A 21,083-nucleotide genomic window follows, 5' to 3' on the forward strand; every position below is an offset into this window, starting at 1 on the left:
AATAAATACGATTGAATGAATGAATGGACGGGGCTTCACGGTGAGGAGGGGCAGAGGGTGGGCGTTCGCTTGGTGAGGAAAAAAGGCCCCACTGAGGCCGGGAATGGTGCGGAAGGGGCCGAAGGAACAATACAAAGGTGGCAGGGACAGGCCGGCCGCCGCCATGGGGTTCTGTGCATGGGGGTCTGTGCACGGGTTTTGGAGTCGGAGGTTATGGGTTCAGATCCCGCTCCGCCAATTGTCAGCTGTGTGACTTTGGGCAAGTCACTTCTCCGTGCCTCAGTTACCTCATCTGTAAAATGGGGATGAAGACTGGGAGCCCCCCCCGTGGGACAACCTGATCACCTTGGAACCTCCCCAGCGCTTAGAACAGTGGTTTGCACATAGTAAGCGCTTAACAAATATTATTATTATTATTATTATTAGCTTCGTGCCTCAGGTCCCTCATCTGTAAAATGGGGATGAAGACTGTGAGCCCCCCCGTGGGCCAACCTGATCACCTTGTAACCTCCCCAGTGCTTAGAACAGTGCTTTGCACATAGTAATTGCTTAACAAATACCATCATTATTATTAACATCGTGCCTCAGTTCCCTCATCTGTATCACCTTGTAACCTCCCCAGCGCTTAGAAAAGTGCTTCGCACGTAGTAATTGCTTAACAAATACCATCATTATTATTAACTTCGTGCCTCAGTTCCCTCACCTGTATCACACTGTAACCTCCCCAGCGCTTAGAGCAGTGTTTTGCGCACAGTAAGCGCTTAACAAATACCACCGCTATTATTAACTTCGTGCCTCAGTTCCCTCATCCGTAAAATGGGGATGAAGACCGTGAGCCCCCCGTGGGACCACCTGATCACCTTGTGACCTCCCCAGCGCCTAGAACAGTGCTTCGCACGTAGTAATTGTTTAACAAATACCATCAGTATTATTAACTTCGTGCCTCAGTTCCCTCATCTATATCACCTTGTAACCTCCCCAGCGTTTAGAGCAGTGCTTTGCACACAGTAAGCGCTTGACAAATACCATCGCTATTATTAACTTCGTGCCTCAGGTCTCTCATCTGTAAAATGGGGATGAAGACTGTGAGCCCCCCGTGGGACAACCTGATCACCTTGTGACCTCCCCAGTGCTTAGAACGGTGCTTCGCACATAGTAAGCGCTTAACAAATACTATTATTATTATTATTAATTTCGTGCCTCAGTTCCCTCATCTGTAAAATGGGGATGAAGACTGTGAGGCCCCCGTGGGATAAGCTGATCACCTTGTGACCTCCCCAGTGCTTAGAGCAGTGCTTCGCACATAGTAAGCACTTAACAAATACTATCATTATTATTATTATTAATTTCGTGCCTCAGTTCCCTCATCTGTAAAATGGGGGTGAAGACTGTGAGCCCCCCGTGGGACAACCTGATCGCCTTGTAACCTCCCCACTGCTTAGAGCAGTGCTTCGCACATGGTAAGCGCTTAACAAATACTATTATTATTATTATTATTATTATTATTATTATTATTAATTTCGTGCCTCAGGTCACTCATCTGTAAAATGGGGGTGAAGACCGTGAGCCCCCCGTGGGCCCACCTGATCACCTTGTAACCTCCCCAGCGCTTAGAACAAATACCATCGTTATTATTAACGTCGTGCCTCAGTTCCCTCATCTGTAAAATGGGGATGAAGACCGGGAGCCCCCCGTGGGACCACCCGATCACCTTGTGACCTCCCCAGCGCTTAGAACGGTGCTTCGCACATAGTGATTGCTTAACAAATGCTGTCCTTTATTATTATTATTATTATCATTATTCTGTGGCACGACGCCAACCGCCCCCCCTCCCGCCGCCGCCGCCGCCGCCCGGGCCTAAGCCCCTTCGCGAATACGGCTTTGCGCAGTGCGGCGGGGGCCGCGCCTCAACCGAGCTTGGCGGCCGGGCCCCGCCCCCCGCGGCGGGCGCCGATTGGCCGCGGGCCGGCAGGCCGGCCTCTGATTGGAGGAGGCGCCGGCCGTTCGGCCGCGGGGGCCGCGGCGGCGCGATAAGTTCGGCTTCAGTGTAGCCGTGGCGCCAGCAGCGGGCCGGCGCTCTATGGAGGTGGCGGCGGCGGCGGCGGCAGTGGCGGCAGCGGGGACCGGCTGCTGGCTCCGGCGGCCCCTTCCCTGAGCCGACACCGCTCCGCCGCGTCCCCCCCGGCTCCTTTCCTTTCCTCCCCCTCCCCTCCCTCCCCCCCCTTTTTTTTTTAATTCCCCCCCCTTCCCCTCTCCCCCGTCCCCGTCCCCGCCGACCGGATCCGGAGGACGCAGCTGCGGCGGCGGCTGCCCGGGCCTCGGTGAAGGTGAGCCGCGCCGCCTAAGATGGCCGCCGCCCTTGCTTGTCGGGCGCCACAAAATGGCGGCCGCCCTCCCGACGGAGCGGGCGGCGAGGGCCGGCCTGAGGGAAGGGAAGGGAAGGGGGGCTAGGGGACCGGGCGGGCCTGAGGGCCGCGCTCCTCGGGGGACGGAGAAGGGTGGCCGGCGCCAAGCTCTTCGGGGGACGAAGAATGGCCAAGGGGGCCGGCGCAGAGGCGTCTGGGAGGGGCACCGCCACGAGGACCGGCCGGGCCTGGCCTGAGGGCCAAGGCGGCCGGCGCAAAGGCGTCTGGGTAGGGGGTCGCGAGGACCGGGCCCCTCGGGGGACAAAGAATGGCCAAGGCGGCCGGCGCAAAGGCGTCTGGGAAGGGGGTCGCGAGGCCCGCGCTCCTCAGGGGACAAAGAATGGCCAAGGCCCACGGCGCAAAGGCGTCTGGGAAGGGGGCATTGAGGACCAAGCTTCTTAGGGGACAAAGAACGGCCAAGGCCGACGGCGCAAGGGCGTCTGGGAAGGGGGCCAAGAGGACCGCGCTCCTCAGGGGACAAAGAACGGCCAAAGCGGCCGGCGCAAGGGCGTCTGGGAAGGGGGTCGCGAGGAGCGGCCGGGCCCGCGCCCCTCAGGGGACAAAGAACGGCCAAGGCCGACGGCGCAATGGCGTCTGGGAAGGGGGCCGCGAGGCCCGCGCCCCTCAGGAGACAAAGAACGGCCAAGGCGGCCGGCGCAAAGGCGTCTGGGAAGGGGGCCGCGAGGACAAGGCTGCCGGCGCAAAGGCGTCTGGGAAGGGAGCCGCGAGGCCCAAGCTCCTCAGGCCACAAAGAACGGCCAAGGCGGCCGGCGCAAAGGCGTCTGGGAAGGGGGCCGCGAGGCCCAAGCTCCTCAGGGGACAAAGGACGGCCAAGGCCGCCGGCGCGAAGGCGTCTGGGAGGGAGCAGGACGGGCCAGGCCAGTGCTCTGCGCACGGTAAGCGCTCAATAACTACGGTTGGATGAAAGGACGGGAGGTTGGGGTAGGCTGGGCCTCCTCCACGAGGCCGTCCTTTGTTCGCTCCCCCCGCTCACCTCCTGCCCCATTTCTCGACTTAGCGTGGGCCCGAGCGAGGCCAACGTCTTTTTTTCGGCGTATTCATTGTCGTATTTATTGAGCGCTTACTGTGTGCAGAGCACTGTACTAAGCGCTTGGGAAGTACAAGTTGGCAACATATAGGGACGGTCCCTACGCAACAGTGGGCTCACAGCCTAGAAGACTTATCGTGGGCCGGAGGGAGGCCAACATCTTGCCCCCCCACCTTGGGGCAACAATTCAATCGATTTATCGACCGCTTACTATGCGTGGAACACTGTACTAACCGCTTGGGAAGTACAATTTGGCAGCGTTCATTCAATCAGTCGTATTTAGTGAGCGCTTACTGTGTGCAGAGCACTGTACTAAGCGCTTGGGAAGTACAAGGTGGGAACATGTAGACGGGCCTTACCCAACAACGGGCCCCCGGTCTAGAGCAGAATCGCGGGTAGGGGTCGGATCGTGCCCCCGCAGTCATTCATTCATTCCATCGTATTTATTGAACGCTTACTGTGTGCAGAGCACTGTACTAAGCGCTTGGGAAATACAAGGTGGCGACATAGAGACGATCCCTACCCAGTCTAGAGCAGAATCGCAGGTAGGGGTCAAATCGCGCCCCTGCAGTAATTCATTCATTCAGTCGTATTTATTGAGCGCTTACTGTGTGCAGAGCACACAGCGCTTGGGAAGTACAAGGTGGCAACATATAGAGACGGGCTCACAGTCTAGAGCAGAGTCGTGGGTAGGGGTCGGATCGCGCCCCCACAGTGATGCTCCACGGTGCTAAGACGGCCGACATTGGTGTGTGTTCTTCTGTTTCTCTTCTAGGTTCTCCCCCCCTCCCCCTCCCCTCCCGTTAAATATTATTCTTTTGAAGATTCTTCATTATCCAGCCGCCAAAGTGGAGAGTGCGATCGCAGAAGGGGGTGCTTCTCGTTTCAGGTAAAGGTGTCCCGGGGTTTGGGAGACCCACCGGGCCTTCGGTGAGTCGAGGCAGGTCCTCCCCGCTCAGCCGCAAAACCTCACCCACCTAAATCGAGTGGGTTTTGACTGCGGTTTCACCGACCCTGCCTTTCCGCTTTCCTTTAGGACAAATGGGGGTGTCCGTGTGTAGTTTTCCAACGCCCAATAATTACTATTAATTGAGTCTCCTAAGCCCTAGTTCGGCGTCTGCCTGCTTATGGTATACGAGTCTGGGCTCCAGGTACCAGAACAACCTGGGAAAAAAAATGCATCTGAGCATAAGTCCCCCATAGCGGCTGTTTCCTCAGTCTTCCCATGGTGTGGTTGACTTGCGAACCTTGCCGACCAAACTAATGGAAGGTTATTTCTGAAAACAGTGCTTCTTCGGGCGGAGGAGGAAGTAGGGGTGCACCTCAGCACTATCCCAAGACTGCTGGCAACAGGTATTGTTTTCTCTGGTGAGGGGATGGGAAAGCGCAAAATGAGAGCGAGTCGGCTGATCCGTGGGGGGTTTCGGTCCCCAAAACGTGCCCTAACTCAACCCTCACTTAACCGCGTCCGACGTACCCTCAGTACCTGATACTTGCCTGCTTGCCGCCTTGAGCAAGGCTTGTTAAGTCCGGTACCTCAGCTTCCTCGTCTGTGAAATGGGCACTCGATCCCTGTCCCCTCTCCTTAAAAGGCGAATCCCACGTGGGACAAGGACTGTGGCCGACCTGATGGCCTTCTAGCTGTCCTAGTGCTTAGTATAGTGTTTGACGCCTAGCAAGCGCTCAACAGATACCGCGGTAACTTATTCCCCGCTCCTGATGGCTTGGCAAGAATACAGTGGTTTCTTCCGAGTAGCCAGACTGCAGTTTTCATCAGCAGGCTTCTGGGCCTGATTTTTCGGAGTTTTTCTGTCCCTGACTCTGTGGCCTCTCCCATTCAGCGAGTTCCTGGGGAAAACCCCAGGGCAAAACGCTCAGAAATGGATTCCTGCACGAAGCACTAGACGAGATGACAACTCCGCAGCAAACAACTCCGCAAATGAAAAAGAACGACATGACGCGATCTTCAGGAAAGTAAGAGGGTACGTATTGAACGGGTGAGCCAGTTGGGGCACGTGAGATCCATAGAAGCAACCCATCGGTGCCCACCTTGATACCCCGGGGGATGAGGTTAATCTATGCACTTCCAGGCTTGTTCGCGTTCTCTACCTTCAACTTTTGAAACTTGGTAAAGTTGCCATTAGGAGTTCTAATGAAATGTCCCAGTCTTTGTTCCCCGTAACTATACTTTGGCTACAGTGTGGTTTGGGTTGTTTTTTGTTTGTTTTTTGTCTTTCTTAGCATACTAAATAAGCTTACTCCTGAGAAGTTTGACAAGCTATGCCTTGAGCTCCTCAATGTGGGTGTAGAGTCGAAGCTCATCCTCAAAGGGGTCATACTGCTGGTAAGTTAAATCGGACTTAACCGCTCTCCTGTGCGCAGGTCGACTTCTCCTACCTTTAGTCCGTAGCCGTCCACAAGCGCTCAACTAAGCCCAGGGTGCCTAGGGTGTTATGGAGATGCAACGTGGCCTACCGGAAAGAGCACGGTCCTGGGAGTGAGAGGACTTGGATTCTAATCCTGACTCCTCCCGGTGTCTCCTGTGTGACCTTGGGGCTACTTCTGCCCCAGTTCCTTATCTGCAAAACGGGGATTCCATCCTCCTCCCTCCTGCTTAAGACTGTGGGATAGGGACTGTGTCCCTCCTGATGAACTTGTATCCGCCCCAGTGCTTGGAACGGCGCTTTGCGCGCAGTAAGCGCTTAACCAGTACCAAAATCATAGCAGTCACCCAAGTCACAGGTAGCCGTTGCATACATTGAAAGTTGTCAAGTGAATCCGGGGAGAATAAGAGGTTGAGGCAACATTGATTTCATTCATTCAATCGTATTTATTGAGCGCTTACTGTGTGCAGAGCACTGTACTAAGCGCTTGGAAAGTCCAAGTTGGCAAGATATAGATACGGTCCCTACCCAACAGTGGGCTCACAGTCTAGAACGGGGAGACGGACAACAAAACAAAACATATTAACAAAATAAAATAGAATAAATATGTACTGTGAAAGGAAAGTTGCTGCTCTAATTCAACTTGTGTCGTGTTCCTTCTAGTCCGAAAGCTCTTTGTAGATAGGGAACTTGTCTACCGACTCTGTATTATACTCTCCCAAACACTTAGTACAGTGCTCTGTACCCAGTGAGTGCTCAGGAGATAATCAGTGAGTAAAGCAAGTGGCAGTGCTGGCTTTATCTCTGACACACGTTGACATGAGAAGCAGCGTGACTCAGTGGAAAGAGCCCGGGCTTGGGAGTTAGAGGTTTTGAGTTCTAATTCCGGCTCCGCCACTTGTCAGCTGTGTGACTTTGGACAGGTCACTTCACTTCTGGGCCTCAGATACCTCATCTGTAAAATGGGGATTAAGACTGTGAGCCCCACGTGGGACAACGTGATCACCTTATATCCCCCTCTAGCACGGAGAACAGTGCTTGGCACATAAGCACTTAACAAATATTATTGTTATTATTTTAGTGAGCGTAGCTGTAATAACTTGAGCTGCTATGCCATCAGAGGAATCCAACCATGTTGGAAGTTAACTTGCTCGTGGGTTTTTTGAAAGCAACTACTCTAAGTATAAAGACTCCTCCATCCATTTAAATAATGTGTCGTCCCCCCATCCCCCAAAGTCCACTAAACTGATGCGGCAAAGTTTGCTCGGAAGTACACAACTAGGAAATGGGCTGGAATAAACAGCTTTTAAGAATGCACGTGCGCTCTTTTCAAATTTTACTGACTTGTTATAAGGACCGAATCGTTTGGAATACCTCCAGATGTGAAATGCGTGGTGCTGTTTTAATCTCTCGCAGATTGTGGACAAAGCCCTTGAAGAGCCAAAGTATAGCTCACTGTACGCTCAACTCTGTCTGCGATTGGCAGAAGATGCACCAAACTTTGATGGCCCAGCAGCAGAGGGTCAGCCAGGACAGAAGCAGAGCACAGTGAGTTTTAGCTTTTATCTGTAATCCTCTAGCAGTTAACACTTGCTCAGCGTACGCTTTTAAAACACTAAATCGGGTTCTCTCTGTCTCTCTTATCGTAGACATTCAGACGCCTCCTAATTTCCAAACTACAAGATGAATTTGAAAACCGAACCAGAAATGTTGATAGTAAGACGTCCGAACCGGGTGGGATTCACCTGCGGGGGTTTTTCCTCTTCCGTTCCACTGAACCGTTATTGACTTGGTGTTTTCTCTTTGCAGTCTATGACAAGCGCGACAACCCCCTCCTCCCTGAGGAGGAGGAACAAAGAGCCATTGCTAAGATCAAGATGTTGGGGAACATCAAATTCATTGGAGAGCTTGGCAAGCTTGATCTTATTCATGAATCTATCCTTCATAAGTGCATCAAAACAGTTACGTATTGGGGTTGTGTTGCTAGACAAACTAATGTGGTTTCCTGGGAGTCAGATGGCTGATTTTGGTGAATTCCCTAAACACCTCTTTGAAACAAAAGCTGTTTTGTGGAGATACTTTCCAAAAACTAGCGGTGAACAATATGAAGAGGGGTAAACTAATCCCCCGAGGATGAGCCGAACCCAGATTTCCCTCTGATGTTGGAAAAGATATCCCTTAGCCTTCTCCCAACCCGAAATTCCAAAGTCCTGTGAACGTAGGAGACCCCCATTTTGAGGGTAGGGAGAATAGTCGATGGGTGCCACCCTTATTGTTGAAGCAATCCTACTTAATGAAGTTGCAGTCTACACCAAGTGGCACGGGATCATCTGATGTAACACTGCTGCACCCACTTGAAAAAATCCCGTCGTCCTTGTCACGTGGGTTAGAAAGGGGTGGGTGTGTAGGTGTGCGTGTAGGGAGCTTTCTGTCCCTGGATAAATGGGAGAAATGACCTCATTTCAAACTCTTGTTTCCAAAACACTTAAAGCTTTTGGAAAAGAAGAAGAGAGTCCAACTCAAGGATATGGGAGAGGATTTGGAGTGCCTCTGTCAGATAATGAGGACGGTTGGGCCTAGATTAGACCATGAAAGAGCCAAGGTATGTGGTCACATCATAGTGCTCTGAATTCAGTCAAAGCATTTGGTCATTTTGACATTACTCTCTGCAACCCTGTCTAAAAATAAATGCCGGTGTTGGGTTCACTGAAGCCTCAGTTGCGTTCTTTCGCCCCTTAACATTTGTCTTCGTAGACTGAACTTCAATTTTATTTTTTCTTTTTCCCCCCTCTTCCTCAGTCCTTAATGGATCAGTACTTTGCCCGTATGTGCTCCTTGATGTTAAGTAAGGAATTGCCAGCAAGGATTCGTTTCCTGCTGCAGGTAAGACCGGTGTGTTGAACGTGGTTTGATTGTCTTAATGACTCCTGGGACGGGAGGTAAAAGTTTACTATTTCTTTCTTTTCCCGTCCTTCCTTAAAGGATACTGTGGAGTTGCGAGAACACAATTGGGTTCCTCGCAAAGCTTTTCTTGACAATGGACCAAAGACGATCAATCAAATCCGTCAAGATGCAGTAAAAGTAAGTCTAGTCCCTCAGTGATATTAACTCTCAGGGTTCTTCCTTCTGCTCTGATCCGATCAATCGGCCGCATTTATTGAGAAGCAATGGGGCCTAGTGGAAAGAAAGTGGGAGTCAAAAGACCTGAGTTCTAATTCTGGCCCGCCCCTCATCTGCTGTGACCCTGGGCAAGCCACTTCTCTGCCTCGCTTACTTTGTCTGTAAAATGGGGGTAAATCCTCTGCTTTAAACTGTAGGGCCCATGTGGGGCAGAGACTGTGTCCAACCCGATTAACTTGTAATCTACCCCAGTGCTTGACCCGCATAGTAAAAAAATATCGCAAAGGAGAGTACGGTGTAACAGAATCGGTAGGCGTGTTTAATAGTCAACAAGGAGTCAGGAGGATCTCAGCGTCCGTTTGCTAAGCGCCCTTAATGGCGCAGTTGCCCGTTGGCAAGTATCGAGAGGGTCTTTGGCATTGAGGCTCTGTGATGGTGTGCGCTTTATCCTGGCGGAGTCCATATGAGCGCTGGATTGGCCGAGTCCCTGAGAAAGCTGCGTGTCTTCCCCCACCCCGCCTCGTTGCCCGTCCTTCATGTAGTTCAACTTGCATGCTGCCGAGGGTAGAAGGACGCTCAGAAACTGTAAACTCGTTGTAGGGGGGAAACAAATCTACCGACTCCATTGTGGTGTACTCTCCCCAGCTCCGCACGCGGTGAGCGCCCGAATACCGTCGGTCGCATGTAATAGCGGTGGACAGGCTGACTCGGATGGCTTTTTGTGTGGTTCCTTTGAAGGATCTGGGAGTTTTCATTCCCGCTCCTATGGCTCAAGGGATGAGAAGTGACTTCTTTCTGGAGGGACCGTTCATGCCACCCAGGATCAAACTTGATAGGGATCCCCTTGGAGGACTTGCTGATATGTTTGGACAAATGCCAGGTGACTCTCTAAAACGACCGCACGGTTGGATTCCATTCCTCACCGGGCAGGTCTTAAATCCTCCCGTCTCTGTTTAGGAAGCGGAATCGGTACTGGCCCAGGAGTTATCCAGGATAGATTTTCACCCACCATGGGGCGTCATCGTTCAAATCAACTCTTCAATGGCCACGGGGGACACATCCTGCCCCCCCAGTCCCAGTTTGGCGAGTTGGGAGGCAAGTTTATGAAAAGCCAGGTGAGGACTAAAACTGGGAAGCCATAAAAGCTCCAAGGGTAACTGTGCGCTGACACCCAGCCGACAGAACCTTCCAGGTTTCAAAGTTGAGGCTGCAGCGTCCCAGTCGATTAGCCGTCCGCTTTATTAAGCTTTCTGGGGAGCAGACCGCCAAAGCGCTAAATCCTAGAACTGTCCTAATAGACGTTTTCACCTAGCGGGCCCGGAACGTGCTTGGCTGGTCGTCGGGGGACCCTTTTATAACTGCGAGGCATCAGACAGGCTAGGACGGTGCCCTTTTAAATTAATTTGATTTGATTTTTTTTCTTTTTGTAATCCTCCCCCTACTTGGTCTTTCTTTCCTGGCATATTCAAGTAGGCTTTCCTCGCGACCTGTCTGAGCCCTCTGGTACTCGAATACCATATCGTGGACGCCCTTATCTTTCTCTCTCTCTGAAATAGGGGCTAAGCCAGCTCTACCATAACCAGAGTCAGGGACTCTTATCCCAGCTACAAGGACAGTCCAAGGATATGCCACCCCGGTTTTCTAAGAAAGGACAGCTTAATGCAGATGAGGTACATTCCTATATTGTTTAATGCCAGTTTGTTGGTTCGAAGTCTTAACTGCCCAATGATTATAGAAAGACGCGTTATTATGAGGACTCATGCTGGAACTCTGCTTTCTAACCTTTCTTTCTTCCTCTCCTCCCCACCCTCTACTCCACTTCCCTTCATTCTTCTCTCCTCCCCTTGGGTGTCCAGCGTCCTATGAGCAAGATTGAGATATGAGGGCAACTTTGTGATCTTAGAATAGAGCGAGGAAAATGTCCAGGCTTAGTGCCTTGTTGCGAGTACGTGGCTTTTATTTTTATTTTTTCCTTCTCCCCCATTCGTAGGTCTCTGTTGGAACCTTATCTCTTAGCCGTATATTGAATCGTGATTAGTCGAGTTTTCCCCCCCGTGTGCAGGCAGGGAATGTCTGTTACATTGCGTTTTTACTCTCCCGAGCGCTTCGTACAGTGCCCTGCACACAGTAAGCGCTCAAGTACAATTGATAAGAACCGCTCTGTGGTTTGAAGGAATATACGTTATACTCTTGGCCCTTGGAAGTGCCGAACGACTTCCTATTTTTAAGGCTTTAAAACGTACGCACTCTCTCTCTCTGTCTGGTTTTCGTCCGTTCTAGTGACAGCCTGTCTCATTCCGTTGCAGATTAGCCTGAGGCCTGCTCAGTCTTTCCTAATGAATAAAAATCAAGTGCCAAAGCTTCAGCCCCAGATAACCATGATCCCTCCCAGCGCACAACCACCACGCACTCAAACACCACCCTTGGGACAGGTAAAGACTGGTCTGAGGAGCTGCTGCATCCCTGGAAGCCCCTCTGAATTTTCAGGGGGCAACCGCTCTGATTCGGAGAAAGCCGCTAAAGAGAAACAGTCGCCCGAATTTGACTCGCGGCTCACGGCCTTCCCTCTCGAAAGTGCTAATCCTTTGTGCCTCGTTGTCTATTTACAGACTCCTCAGCTTGGTCTCAAAACTAATCCACCGCTGATCCAGGAGAAGCCCGCCAAGGTCAGCAAAAAGCCTCCTCCGTCTAAGGAAGAACTACTTAAACTAACTGTGAGTCGACGTTAAAAAATGCTTAAAAAGCCGCTTTCCGTGAAGCGGGTGAGCGTTTTGAGGCCAGCGCCCGTTTTTCTCTTACGGCCTTTACAGGAAGCTGTTGTGACTGAGTACCTGAACAGCGGGAACGCCAACGAGGCGGTCAACGGCGTGCGGGAAATGAGGGCACCGAAACACTTCCTTCCAGAGATGATAAGTAAAGTCATCATCCAGTCGCTTGATCGGACTGACGAAGACAAGGAAAAAGCAAGTTCTCTGATCAGTCTACTGAAGCAGGAAGGGCTAGCCACCAGTGACAACTTCATGCAGGTACCGGAGCCCTTTTCTTCTCCCCCACCCCGGTGTGGGTGCGCTCCTAAGGCCTGTTTTAACGGTAACAGTAATGATGGTATTAAGCGCTATGTGCAAAGCACTGTTCTAAGCGCTGGGGAGGTTACAAGGGCTTTTGGGCCACCCCAAGCGGAACTGAACCGAACTCGCGGGCCTGCTTCTTTCCACAGGCTTTCCTGAACGTGTTGGATCAGTGCCCCAAACTGGAGGTGGACATCCCTTTGGTGAAATCCTATCTGGCCCAGTTCGCCGCCCGCGCCATCATTTCAGAGCTGGTGAGCGTTTCCGAGCTAGCTCAACCGTTGGAAAGCGGCACCCATTTTCCCCTCTTCCTGCTCTGCCTTCAGCAGTTGGCGAAGTTACAAGATCGCGAGTGGTTAACCGAGCTTTTCCAACAAAGCAAAGTCAACATGCAGAAAATGCTCCCAGGTGAGAAAACGTATCCTCCCTCCCACCACTCCCGTCGAAGAGGAGTTTCGATCTGTAGTGTAATGCCTTTTCTGAACTCGAGTTCAGAATTTGCGTGTGGGAAAATGTATTTTTTTCCCCCCCCCTGATTCCAAAAGTACTGCCTTGCAATGTTGTGGGAGCTCCAGTGTTACCAGGTGGGGCTTTTTTAAATTAGGTGGGCAGAGCAGTGTGGCTTCATGCTCTGGTAATATAAAATCAATTGGAGCCTGGTAATTCATTCAATTGTATTTATCGAATGAATTCATTCAATAAGTTTATTTGTGAATTTATTTATTCAGTAAATTTATTTGTGAATTTATTTATTCAGTAAATTTATTTGTGAATTCATTCAGTAAATTTATTTGTGAATTTAGTCATTCAACAGATTTATTTGTGAATTTAGTCATTCAGATTTATTTGTGAATTTAGTCATTCAACAGATTTATTTGTGAATTTAGTCATTCAACAGCTTTATTTGTGAATTTAGTCATTCAACAGATCTATTTGTGAATTTAGTCATTCAATAGATTTATTTGTGAATTTATTGAATGAATTGTATTTATTTACTGCGTGCAGAGCACTGGACTTAAAGCGCTTGGGAAGTACAAGTTTGCAACATATGGTAATGCCTTTAGCCGGTAAGCAGCGGGATGGGCCGTGCAGATAAAGGCACTTAGTTGCTGCCGATGTGCAAAGATTATACAACGAGACCCAATTCTGTATGAAAAATGTGTGGTGTGATTTTATTTTATTTTATTTTATTTTTTATTTTATTTATTTTTTTTTTTAGAAATTGATCAGAATAAGGATCGAATGTTGGAGATCTTGGAAGGAAAGGGACTTAGTTTCCTTTTCCCCCTTCTCAAACTAGAGAAGGAACTGTTGAAGCAAATAAAATTGGATCCATCCCCTCAAACCATTTACAAGTGGATTAAAGATAACATTTCGCCCAAACTTCATGTAGATAAGGGATTCGTGAACATCTTAATGACCAGGTAAAGACTTGGGATGGGTCACGCCTTCGGTTTAGGGGTGGCCGGAGGAGTTTTAGCCCGGCCTCACGTGCCGTTCCTGTCCCTTCCAGCTTCTTGCAGTATATTTCTAGTGAAGTGAACCCACCCAGTGAAGAAACCGATACTTCCTCGGCTCCTTCGAAAGAGCAGCTGGAGCAGGAGAAGCAACTGCTTCTCTCTTTCAAGCCGGTAATGCAAAAGTTCCTCCATGATCACGTCGAACTTCAGGTCAGTGCCCTGTACGCTCTGCAGGTGCACTGCAACAATAACAACTTCCCAAAAGGTGGGTTGCCACGATGCGCTTCTGAGCGTTGGCCTTGGCGGTCTGCTCTCGGGGAGGGCCGGGGCGGGGGGAAGTCCAGGCCACCCCGTCGCCAGGAATAACTCCCGGTCACCTCTGCTTCCCGCAGGCATGTTGTTGCGCTTTTTCGTTCACTTCTATGACATGGAAATCATTGAAGAAGAAGCTTTCTTGGCGTGGAAAGAAGATATAACCCAAGAGTTTCCAGGGAAGGGCAAGGCTTTATTCCAGGTTAGACCCTCCCCTAGACAGGTGGCCGCCGGGGCGGGGGGCCGGCCCGCCCTTCCGCAGCGCCCGCCCGCTTGCTGACCGCGCTCCCCTCTGTCTTTCCAGGTGAACCAGTGGCTCACCTGGCTCGAAACCGCTGAAGAAGAAGAATCCGAGGAAGAAGCTGACTAAACCAGCCAAAGCCTTAAATTGTGCAAACATACTGTTGCTACGATGTAACTGCATTTGACCTAACCACTGCGAAAATCCATTCCGCTGTAACGTTTTCACAATATTTAACGCAGAAGCGCGTCGAGTAGGATCTTCTTCTGCATAAGGTTTTTTTGTAGCGTAACGTCTTAATCATAGTCGACCATCAAATATTTTAGAGTATCGTTAATGTTTAGATAGCGTAGTAGCAGCATGCAATAACTTCATCCTAAGTTCTCCGGCAGAGGCGGCCGACCGCGAAGACCTCCTTTTGCCGCCCGTCATCCGAGGCTGTTTTGGGGTTAGAAAACTGAGATGCAACACTGAATACTGTAGGAATGCACTTTGCTCAGTGTAATACTTGAGTCGTTGCAATATCTGATTATCCATTTGGTTGTTACAGAGAATCCTTCAAACTGTAATCGATGGTTGTTGCCGTAATAGTATGTTGCCTGTATTTCTACCTCTAGTAATGGGCTTTATATGTGCTAGATTTTAATATCCTTGAACCTGGGCGAGTGCACAAGTCTTTCAAAAGAAAAAGAAACATGGTTTACTTGCACAAAACTCAGCAGTTTGGAAGAGATCGTCGATGCCCTTGGAAGTGGTTTCTTTTGTGGGTGTGAAACAAAATGGTGAGAAATTGAATTGGTCCCTTATTATAGTATTGAAATTAAGTCTACTTAATTTATCAAGTCATGTTCATGCCCTGATTTTATATACTTGTATCTATCAATAAACATTGTGATACTTGACTGCTGGGTGCATCTGGCAAATGAACAAGAAGCATAAAAAGCAGGGAGTGGGTCATCTGTTAGCCACTCACTTCTCTCCACTCGGGAAAAGCGAAGTGGTTTTTGTCTTCCCCTAGGCCTTATCTCAGCCTCACTTCCCTCCGCTTATTTATATATTTATCCCTTATTATCATATAATTATTATTTTATTATTGATTATAATGCTAGTCATAATTATGATACTGTTTCATGTGTTATGATTATATTATGAGAATGTTATAGTTATTATCCCTTATTTATCCCTCCATTTATATAGTTATTATCCCTTATTTATCAAGATGCCAAAGCTGCATCTCACCGTGACTTGAGACTCACATCTTGATGGGGGCAGGAGGAGGATAAATCCCTCTGAAGGAGTTCCAAGCCAGGGGTTAGAGGTGGGCAAAGTGGAGCAAGGAATAACGCTTAGTACAGTGCTCTGCACACAGTAAGCGCTCAATAAATACGATTGATGATGATAACGGAACTGAAGAAAGCAGAAAGGGGGAGCTGGGATGAGGGGAAGAGAGCGTGGGAGCTCCACCATCTTCCCTGCTTCACAAGCCCATAAATGATCTTTTAGAAAGCGAGGCAGGGCTATTGGGCATGTCAGGGGGCTAGACTAGACTGTGAGCCCACTGTTGGGTAGGGACCATCTCTATATGTTGTCAACTTGGGCTTCCCAAGCGCTTAGTACAGTGCTCTGCACACAGTAAGCGCTCGATAAATACGATTGATTCGATGAATGAATGGGCTGGGGCTGTCAGGGCAGGGAAGGGGAGTGTTGAGGAGCTAACGGGGCAGTGACATCTGATTCGGGGCCTCCCCAGAGCCCAGATAATAATAATTATTAAGTACTTAGTATGTGCACCTTGCCCGCAGTTCGATCCGCCGGTCAGATCATTTTTCTAAAAGGTTGTGCCCTGAAAACTCACCGCCTTCAGAATGCGTTTCCCAATCGAACTCCGCATTCCTCTATCGTAATTCATAAGCACCCGAAAATCTAAATCGCTACACTTTTATGTAGATTAACTTTATGCATTTATACAATGCATTGTTCTATTTCTCCTTGGGAAGCAACGTGACCTCGTGGGAAAAGCAGGGGCCTCTGCAGTCGGGAGACCTGGGTTCTAATCCTGCTCCCACTTGCCCGCTGTGCACTTTTCTGTGCCTCGGTTTCCTCTGCTGAAAATGGGGATCAAGCACCTGCTCTCCCACCCCGTTAGACTGTGACCCCCAAGTGGAATGAGCTATACCCGATGTGATTAATTTGTACCTCCCCAAAACGAAGCAGCGTAGTTTGGTGGACAGAATACAGGACTGAGTCATAGGACCCGCTTCTAATCCCGCCTCTACTACTTGCTTACTGTGTGACCTTGGACCAGTCACTTCACTTCTCTATGCCTCAGTTGCCCCTGTTTAAAATGACAACTAGGCACCTGTTCTCCTTTCCCTCTTAGGCAGGGAATACGTGATGATGATGATTATGGCGTTTGTTAAGCGCTTACTATGTGCAAAGCACTGTTCTAAGCGCTGGGGGGGATACAAGGTGATCAGGCTGTCCCGGGGGGGCTCACAGTCTTAATCCCATTTGACAGGTGAGGTAACTGAGGCACAGAGAACCTTTCCCTCTTAGGGAATATGTGATGATGAGGATTATGGCATTTGTTAAGTGCTTACTATGTGCAAAGCACTGTTCTAAGCGCTGGGGGGATACAAGGTGATCAGGCTGTCCCATGTGGGGCTCACGGTCTTAATCCCATTTTGCAGATGAGGTAACTGAGGCACAGAGAAGTGGCTTGCCCAAGGTGTCTCAGCTGACAAGTGGTGGCAGGATTCGAACACATGACCTCTGAGTCCAAAGCCCGGGCTCATTTTTTTTAATGGCATTTATTAAGCGCTTACTATGTGCAAAGCACTGTTCTAATTGCTGGTGGGGGGGGGGGGGAATACAAGGTGATCAGGTTGTCCCACGTAGGGCTCACAGTCTTCATCCCAGTTGACAGATGAGGTAACTGAGGCACAGAGAAGTTAAGTGACTTGCCCAAGGTCCCTCAGGTGACAAGTGGTGGTGGCAGGATTAGAACCCACGACCTCCAACTCCAAAGCCCGGGCTCTTTTTTACTATGTGCAAAGCACTGTTCTAAGCGCTCCGGGGCCGGGGGGGGGGGGGGGGGGGCGGAGATACATGGTGATCAGGTTGTCCCATGTGGGGTTCACAGTCTTAATCCCATTTTGCAGATGAGGTAACTGAGGCACAGAGAAGTCAAGTGACTTGCCCAAGGTCCCTCAGCTGACAAGTGGTGGTGGTGGGATTAGAACCCACGACCTCCGACTCCAAAGCCCGGGCTCTTTCTTTTTTAATGGTATTTATTAAGCGCTTACTGTGTGCAAAGCACTGTTCTAAACCCTGGGTGGCGGGGGGATACAAGGTGATCAGGTTGTCCCACGTGGGGTTCACAGCCTTAATCCCAATTTGCAGATGAGGTAACTGAGGCACAGAGTTGTCAAGTGACTTGCCCAAGGTCCCTCAGCTGACAAGTGGTGGTGGCAGGATTAGAACCCACGACCTCTGACTCCAAAGCCCGGGTTCTTTTTTTTTTAAATGGCATTTATTAAGCACTTACTATGTGCAAAGCACTGTTCTAAGCGCTCCCGGGGCGGGGGGGGGGGGGGGAGGGGTACAAGGTAATCAGGTTGTCTGTCCCACGTGGTGCTCACAGCCTTAATCCCATTTGACAGATGAGTTAATTGAGGCACAGAGTTGTCAAGTGACTTGCCCAAGGTCCCTCAGCTGACTGGTGGTGGTAGGATTAGAACCCACGACCTCTGACTCCAAAGCCCGGGTTCGTTTTTTTTTTAATGACATTTATTAAGCACTTAGTATGTGCAAAGCACTGTTCTAAGGGCTCCGGGAGTGGGGGGGGGGGGTTACAAGGTGATCAGGTTGTCTGTCCCACGTGGGGCTCACAGCCTTAATCCCATTTGACAGATGAGTTAACTGAGGCACAGAGTTAAGTCAAGTGACTTGCCCAAGGTCCCTCATCTGACAAGTGATGGTGGCAGGATTAGAACCCGTGACCTCTGACTCCAAAGCCCGGGATTTTTTTTTAATGGCATTTATTAAGCGCTTACTCTGTGCAAAGCACTGTTCTAAGCGCTGGGGAGGTTACAAGGTGATCAGGTCAACCCACGGGGGGCTCACAGTCTTAATCCCATTTGACAGATGAGGTAACTGAGGCCCAGAGAAGTCAAGTGACTTGCCCAAGGTCCCTCAGCTGATAGGTGGTGGTGGCGGAACTAGAACCCACGACCTCCGACTCCAAAGCCCGGGCTCTTTCCACTGAGCCCCGCTGCTTCAATGCTTCAAATCAGCTGTGAGCCCGCTGTTGGGTAGGGACCGTCTCTATACGTTGCCGACTTGTACTTCCCGAGCGCTTAGTACAGTGCTCTGCACACGGTAAGTGCTCAATAAATACGATTGAATGAATGAATACATCTGATCTGATTATTTTGCATTTAAAACTGTGACACCCCCCCCAGCCGTGGGACCACCTGATCACCTTGTAACCTCCCCAGCGCTTAGAACAGTGCTTTGCACATAGTAAGCGCTTAACAAATACCAACATTATTATCCCGGCTCTGCCCCTTGTCAGCTGGGTGACTTTGGGCAAGTCCCTTCACTTCTCTGGGCCTCAGTTCCCTCGTCTGGAAAATGGGGATGAAGACTGTGAGCCCCCCGTGGGACAACCTCATCACCTTGTAACCTCCCCAGTGCTTAGCACATAGTAAGCGCTTAACAAATACCAACATTATTATCCCGGCTCTGCCCCTTGTCAGCTGGGTGACTTTGGGCAAGTCCCTTCACTTCTCTGGGCCTCAGTTCCCTCGTCTGGAAAATGGGGATGAAGACTGGGAGCCCCCCGTGGGACAACCTCATCACCTTGTAACCTCCCCAGTGCTTAGCACATAGTAAGCGCTTAACAAATACCAACATAATTATCCCGGCTCTGCCCCTTGTCAGCTGGGTGACTTTGGGCAAGTCCCTTCACTTCTCTGGGCCTCAGTGACCTCATCTGGAAAATGGGGGTGAAGACTGGGAGCCCCCCGTGGGACAACCTGATCACCTTGTAACCTCCCCAGTGCTTAGAACAGTGCTGTGCACATGGTAAGCGCTTAATAAATGCCATCATTATCATTATCATTATTGTTATTATTACCCCAGTTTCGATACCGTGATTGTTATTTTTATTTATTGTCGACTTTGGCTGCCAATCATTGTAGCTGGGAGGCTTCTGTGTAGACGCCCCTCGGCAATGAGGATGGCATCGGATTTTAGGGGAGCCTCCGCCCCACCCCTAAGGGCTGGCATCGCGATCCCCGTCATTCATTCATTCAATCGTATTTATTGAGCGCTCACCGTGTGCAGAGCACTGTACTAAGCGCTTGGGAAAGGACAGGTTGGCAACCCGTCCCGGCTGGGAGGCCCTGCTCTGAGCGCAGGGCCTGCTTGTGGAAGCAGCGTGGCTCAGTGGGGGGAGCCCGGGCTTTGGAGTCAGAGGTCGTGGGTTCAAATCCTGCCTCCGCCAACTGTCAGCTGGGTGACTTTGGGTGAGTCACTTCACTTCTCTGGGCCTCAGTTACCCCATCTGGAAAATGGGGATTGAGTGCGAGGCCCCCGTGGGACAACCTTGTATCCCCCTCCAGCGCTTAGAACAGTGCTTTGCACATAGTAAGCGCTTAATAAATGCCATTGTTATTATTATTACTAATATTAATATTACTAATACTAATATTAATAATCATATTATTATTACTGGGGATTCGGAGAGGTTGCCCATTGTAGACCCGGTCCTGGGGCCAGTCTCTGGCGGCTGCAGACTGACTCCCTAAGAAGCAGCGTGGTTCAGTGGAAAGAGCCTGGGCTTCGGAGTCAGAGGTCATGGGTTCAAATCCCACCTCCGCCAATTGTCTGCTGTGTGACTTTGGGCGAGTCACTTCACTTCTCTGGGCCTCAGTTCCCTCATCTGGGAAATGGGGATTAAGACTGTGAGCCCCCCGTGGGAAAACCTTGTATCCCCCTCCAGCGCTTAGAACAGTGCTTTGCACATAGTAAGCGCTTAATAAATGCCATTATTATTATTACTATTACTAATATTACTATTACTAATGCTAATAATAATAATAATATTATTATTACTGGGGATTCAGAGAGGTTGCCAATTGTAGACCCGGTCCTGGGGCCGGTCCCTGGTGGCTGCAGACTGACTCCCTAAGAAGCAGCGTGGCTCAGTGGAAAGAGCCCGGGCTTCTGAGTCAGAGGTCATGGGTTCAAATCCTGCCTCCGCCAATTGTCAGCTGTTTGACTTTGGGCGAGTCACTTCACTTCTCTGGGCCTCAGTTCCCTCATCTGGAAAATGGGGATGAAGACTCTGAGCCCCCGCGTGGGACAACCTGATCACCTTGTAATTTCCCCAGCGTTTAGAACAGTGCTTTGCACATAGTAAGTGCTTAACAAATGCTTTTATTATATATATATATATATATATATATATACACATTTCTTATGTATATACACATACATAAGAAGCAGCGTGGCTCAGTGGAAAGAGCCTGGGCTTTGGAGTCGGAGGTCATGGGTTCAAATCCCACCTCCGCCAATTGTCAGCTCTGTGACTTTGGGCGAGTCACTTCAATTCTCTGGGCCTCAGTTCCCTCATCTGGAAAATGGGGGTGAAGACTGTGAGCCCCCTGTGGGACAACCTGATCACCTAGTAACCTCCCCAGCACTTAGAACAGTGGTTTGCACATAGTAAGCGCTTAATAAATGCTATATATTTATAGCATTTATTAATATATATATAATAATAGCATTTTTATATATATACATTTCTTATATATATGCACAAATATAAGAAGCAGTGTGGCTCAGTGGAAAGAGCCCGGGCTTCGGAGTCAGAGGTCATGGGTTCAAATCCCACCCCTGCCAATTGTCTGCTGTGTGACTTTGGGCGAGTCACTTCACTTCTCTGGGCCTCAGTTCCCTCATCTGGAAAATGGGGATTAAGACTGTGAGCCCCCCGTGGGACAACCTTGTATCCCGCTCCAGCGCTTAGAACAGTGCT

General features: G+C 50.0%; 1 protein-coding gene and 1 non-coding gene across 2 annotated transcripts; both read left to right on the forward strand.

Moving 5' to 3' along the window:
- Positions 1–2,531: 2,531 nt before the first annotated feature.
- Positions 2,532–14,940, forward strand: EIF4G2 (eukaryotic translation initiation factor 4 gamma 2). The gene is made up of 23 exons (XM_038764446.1): positions 2,532–2,771; positions 2,880–3,301; positions 4,229–4,342; positions 4,741–4,806; positions 5,295–5,435; positions 5,695–5,797; positions 7,254–7,385; positions 7,487–7,553; positions 7,647–7,798; positions 8,329–8,439; positions 8,637–8,720; positions 8,820–8,918; positions 9,696–9,837; positions 9,915–10,072; positions 10,514–10,627; positions 11,264–11,389; positions 11,567–11,671; positions 11,768–11,983; positions 12,175–12,433; positions 13,245–13,449; positions 13,539–13,750; positions 13,878–13,999; positions 14,102–14,940. Exons 1-23 carry the CDS (start codon positions 2,532–2,534, stop codon positions 14,165–14,167), a joined length of 3,456 nt encoding a protein of 1,151 aa, XP_038620374.1. The 3' UTR covers positions 14,168–14,940.
- Positions 10,676–10,846, forward strand: LOC119944417. The gene has a single exon (XR_005455896.1). It is a non-coding gene; the product is annotated as a small nucleolar RNA SNORD97 (small nucleolar RNA).
- Positions 14,941–21,083: the final 6,143 nt, after the last annotated feature.

Source organism: Tachyglossus aculeatus, chromosome 22 (assembly GCF_015852505.1).
Source record: "Tachyglossus aculeatus isolate mTacAcu1 chromosome 22, mTacAcu1.pri, whole genome shotgun sequence".
Lineage (NCBI taxonomy): Eukaryota > Metazoa > Chordata > Mammalia > Monotremata > Tachyglossidae > Tachyglossus > Tachyglossus aculeatus.

Excerpts from the sequence above, each read along its gene's own strand:
- EIF4G2 (XM_038764446.1), top strand. The coding sequence starts at position 2,532 with ATGGCCAAGGGGGCCGGCGCAGAGGCGTCTGGGAGGGGCACCGCCACG. Across the intron at positions 3,302-4,228 it reads AGGCCAGTGCTCTGCGCACG|GTTCTCCCCCCCTCCCCCTC; the intron begins GTAAGCGCTCAA and ends TTTCTCTTCTAG. Across the intron at positions 11,390-11,566 it reads AAACACCACCCTTGGGACAG|ACTCCTCAGCTTGGTCTCAA; the intron begins GTAAAGACTGGT and ends GTCTATTTACAG.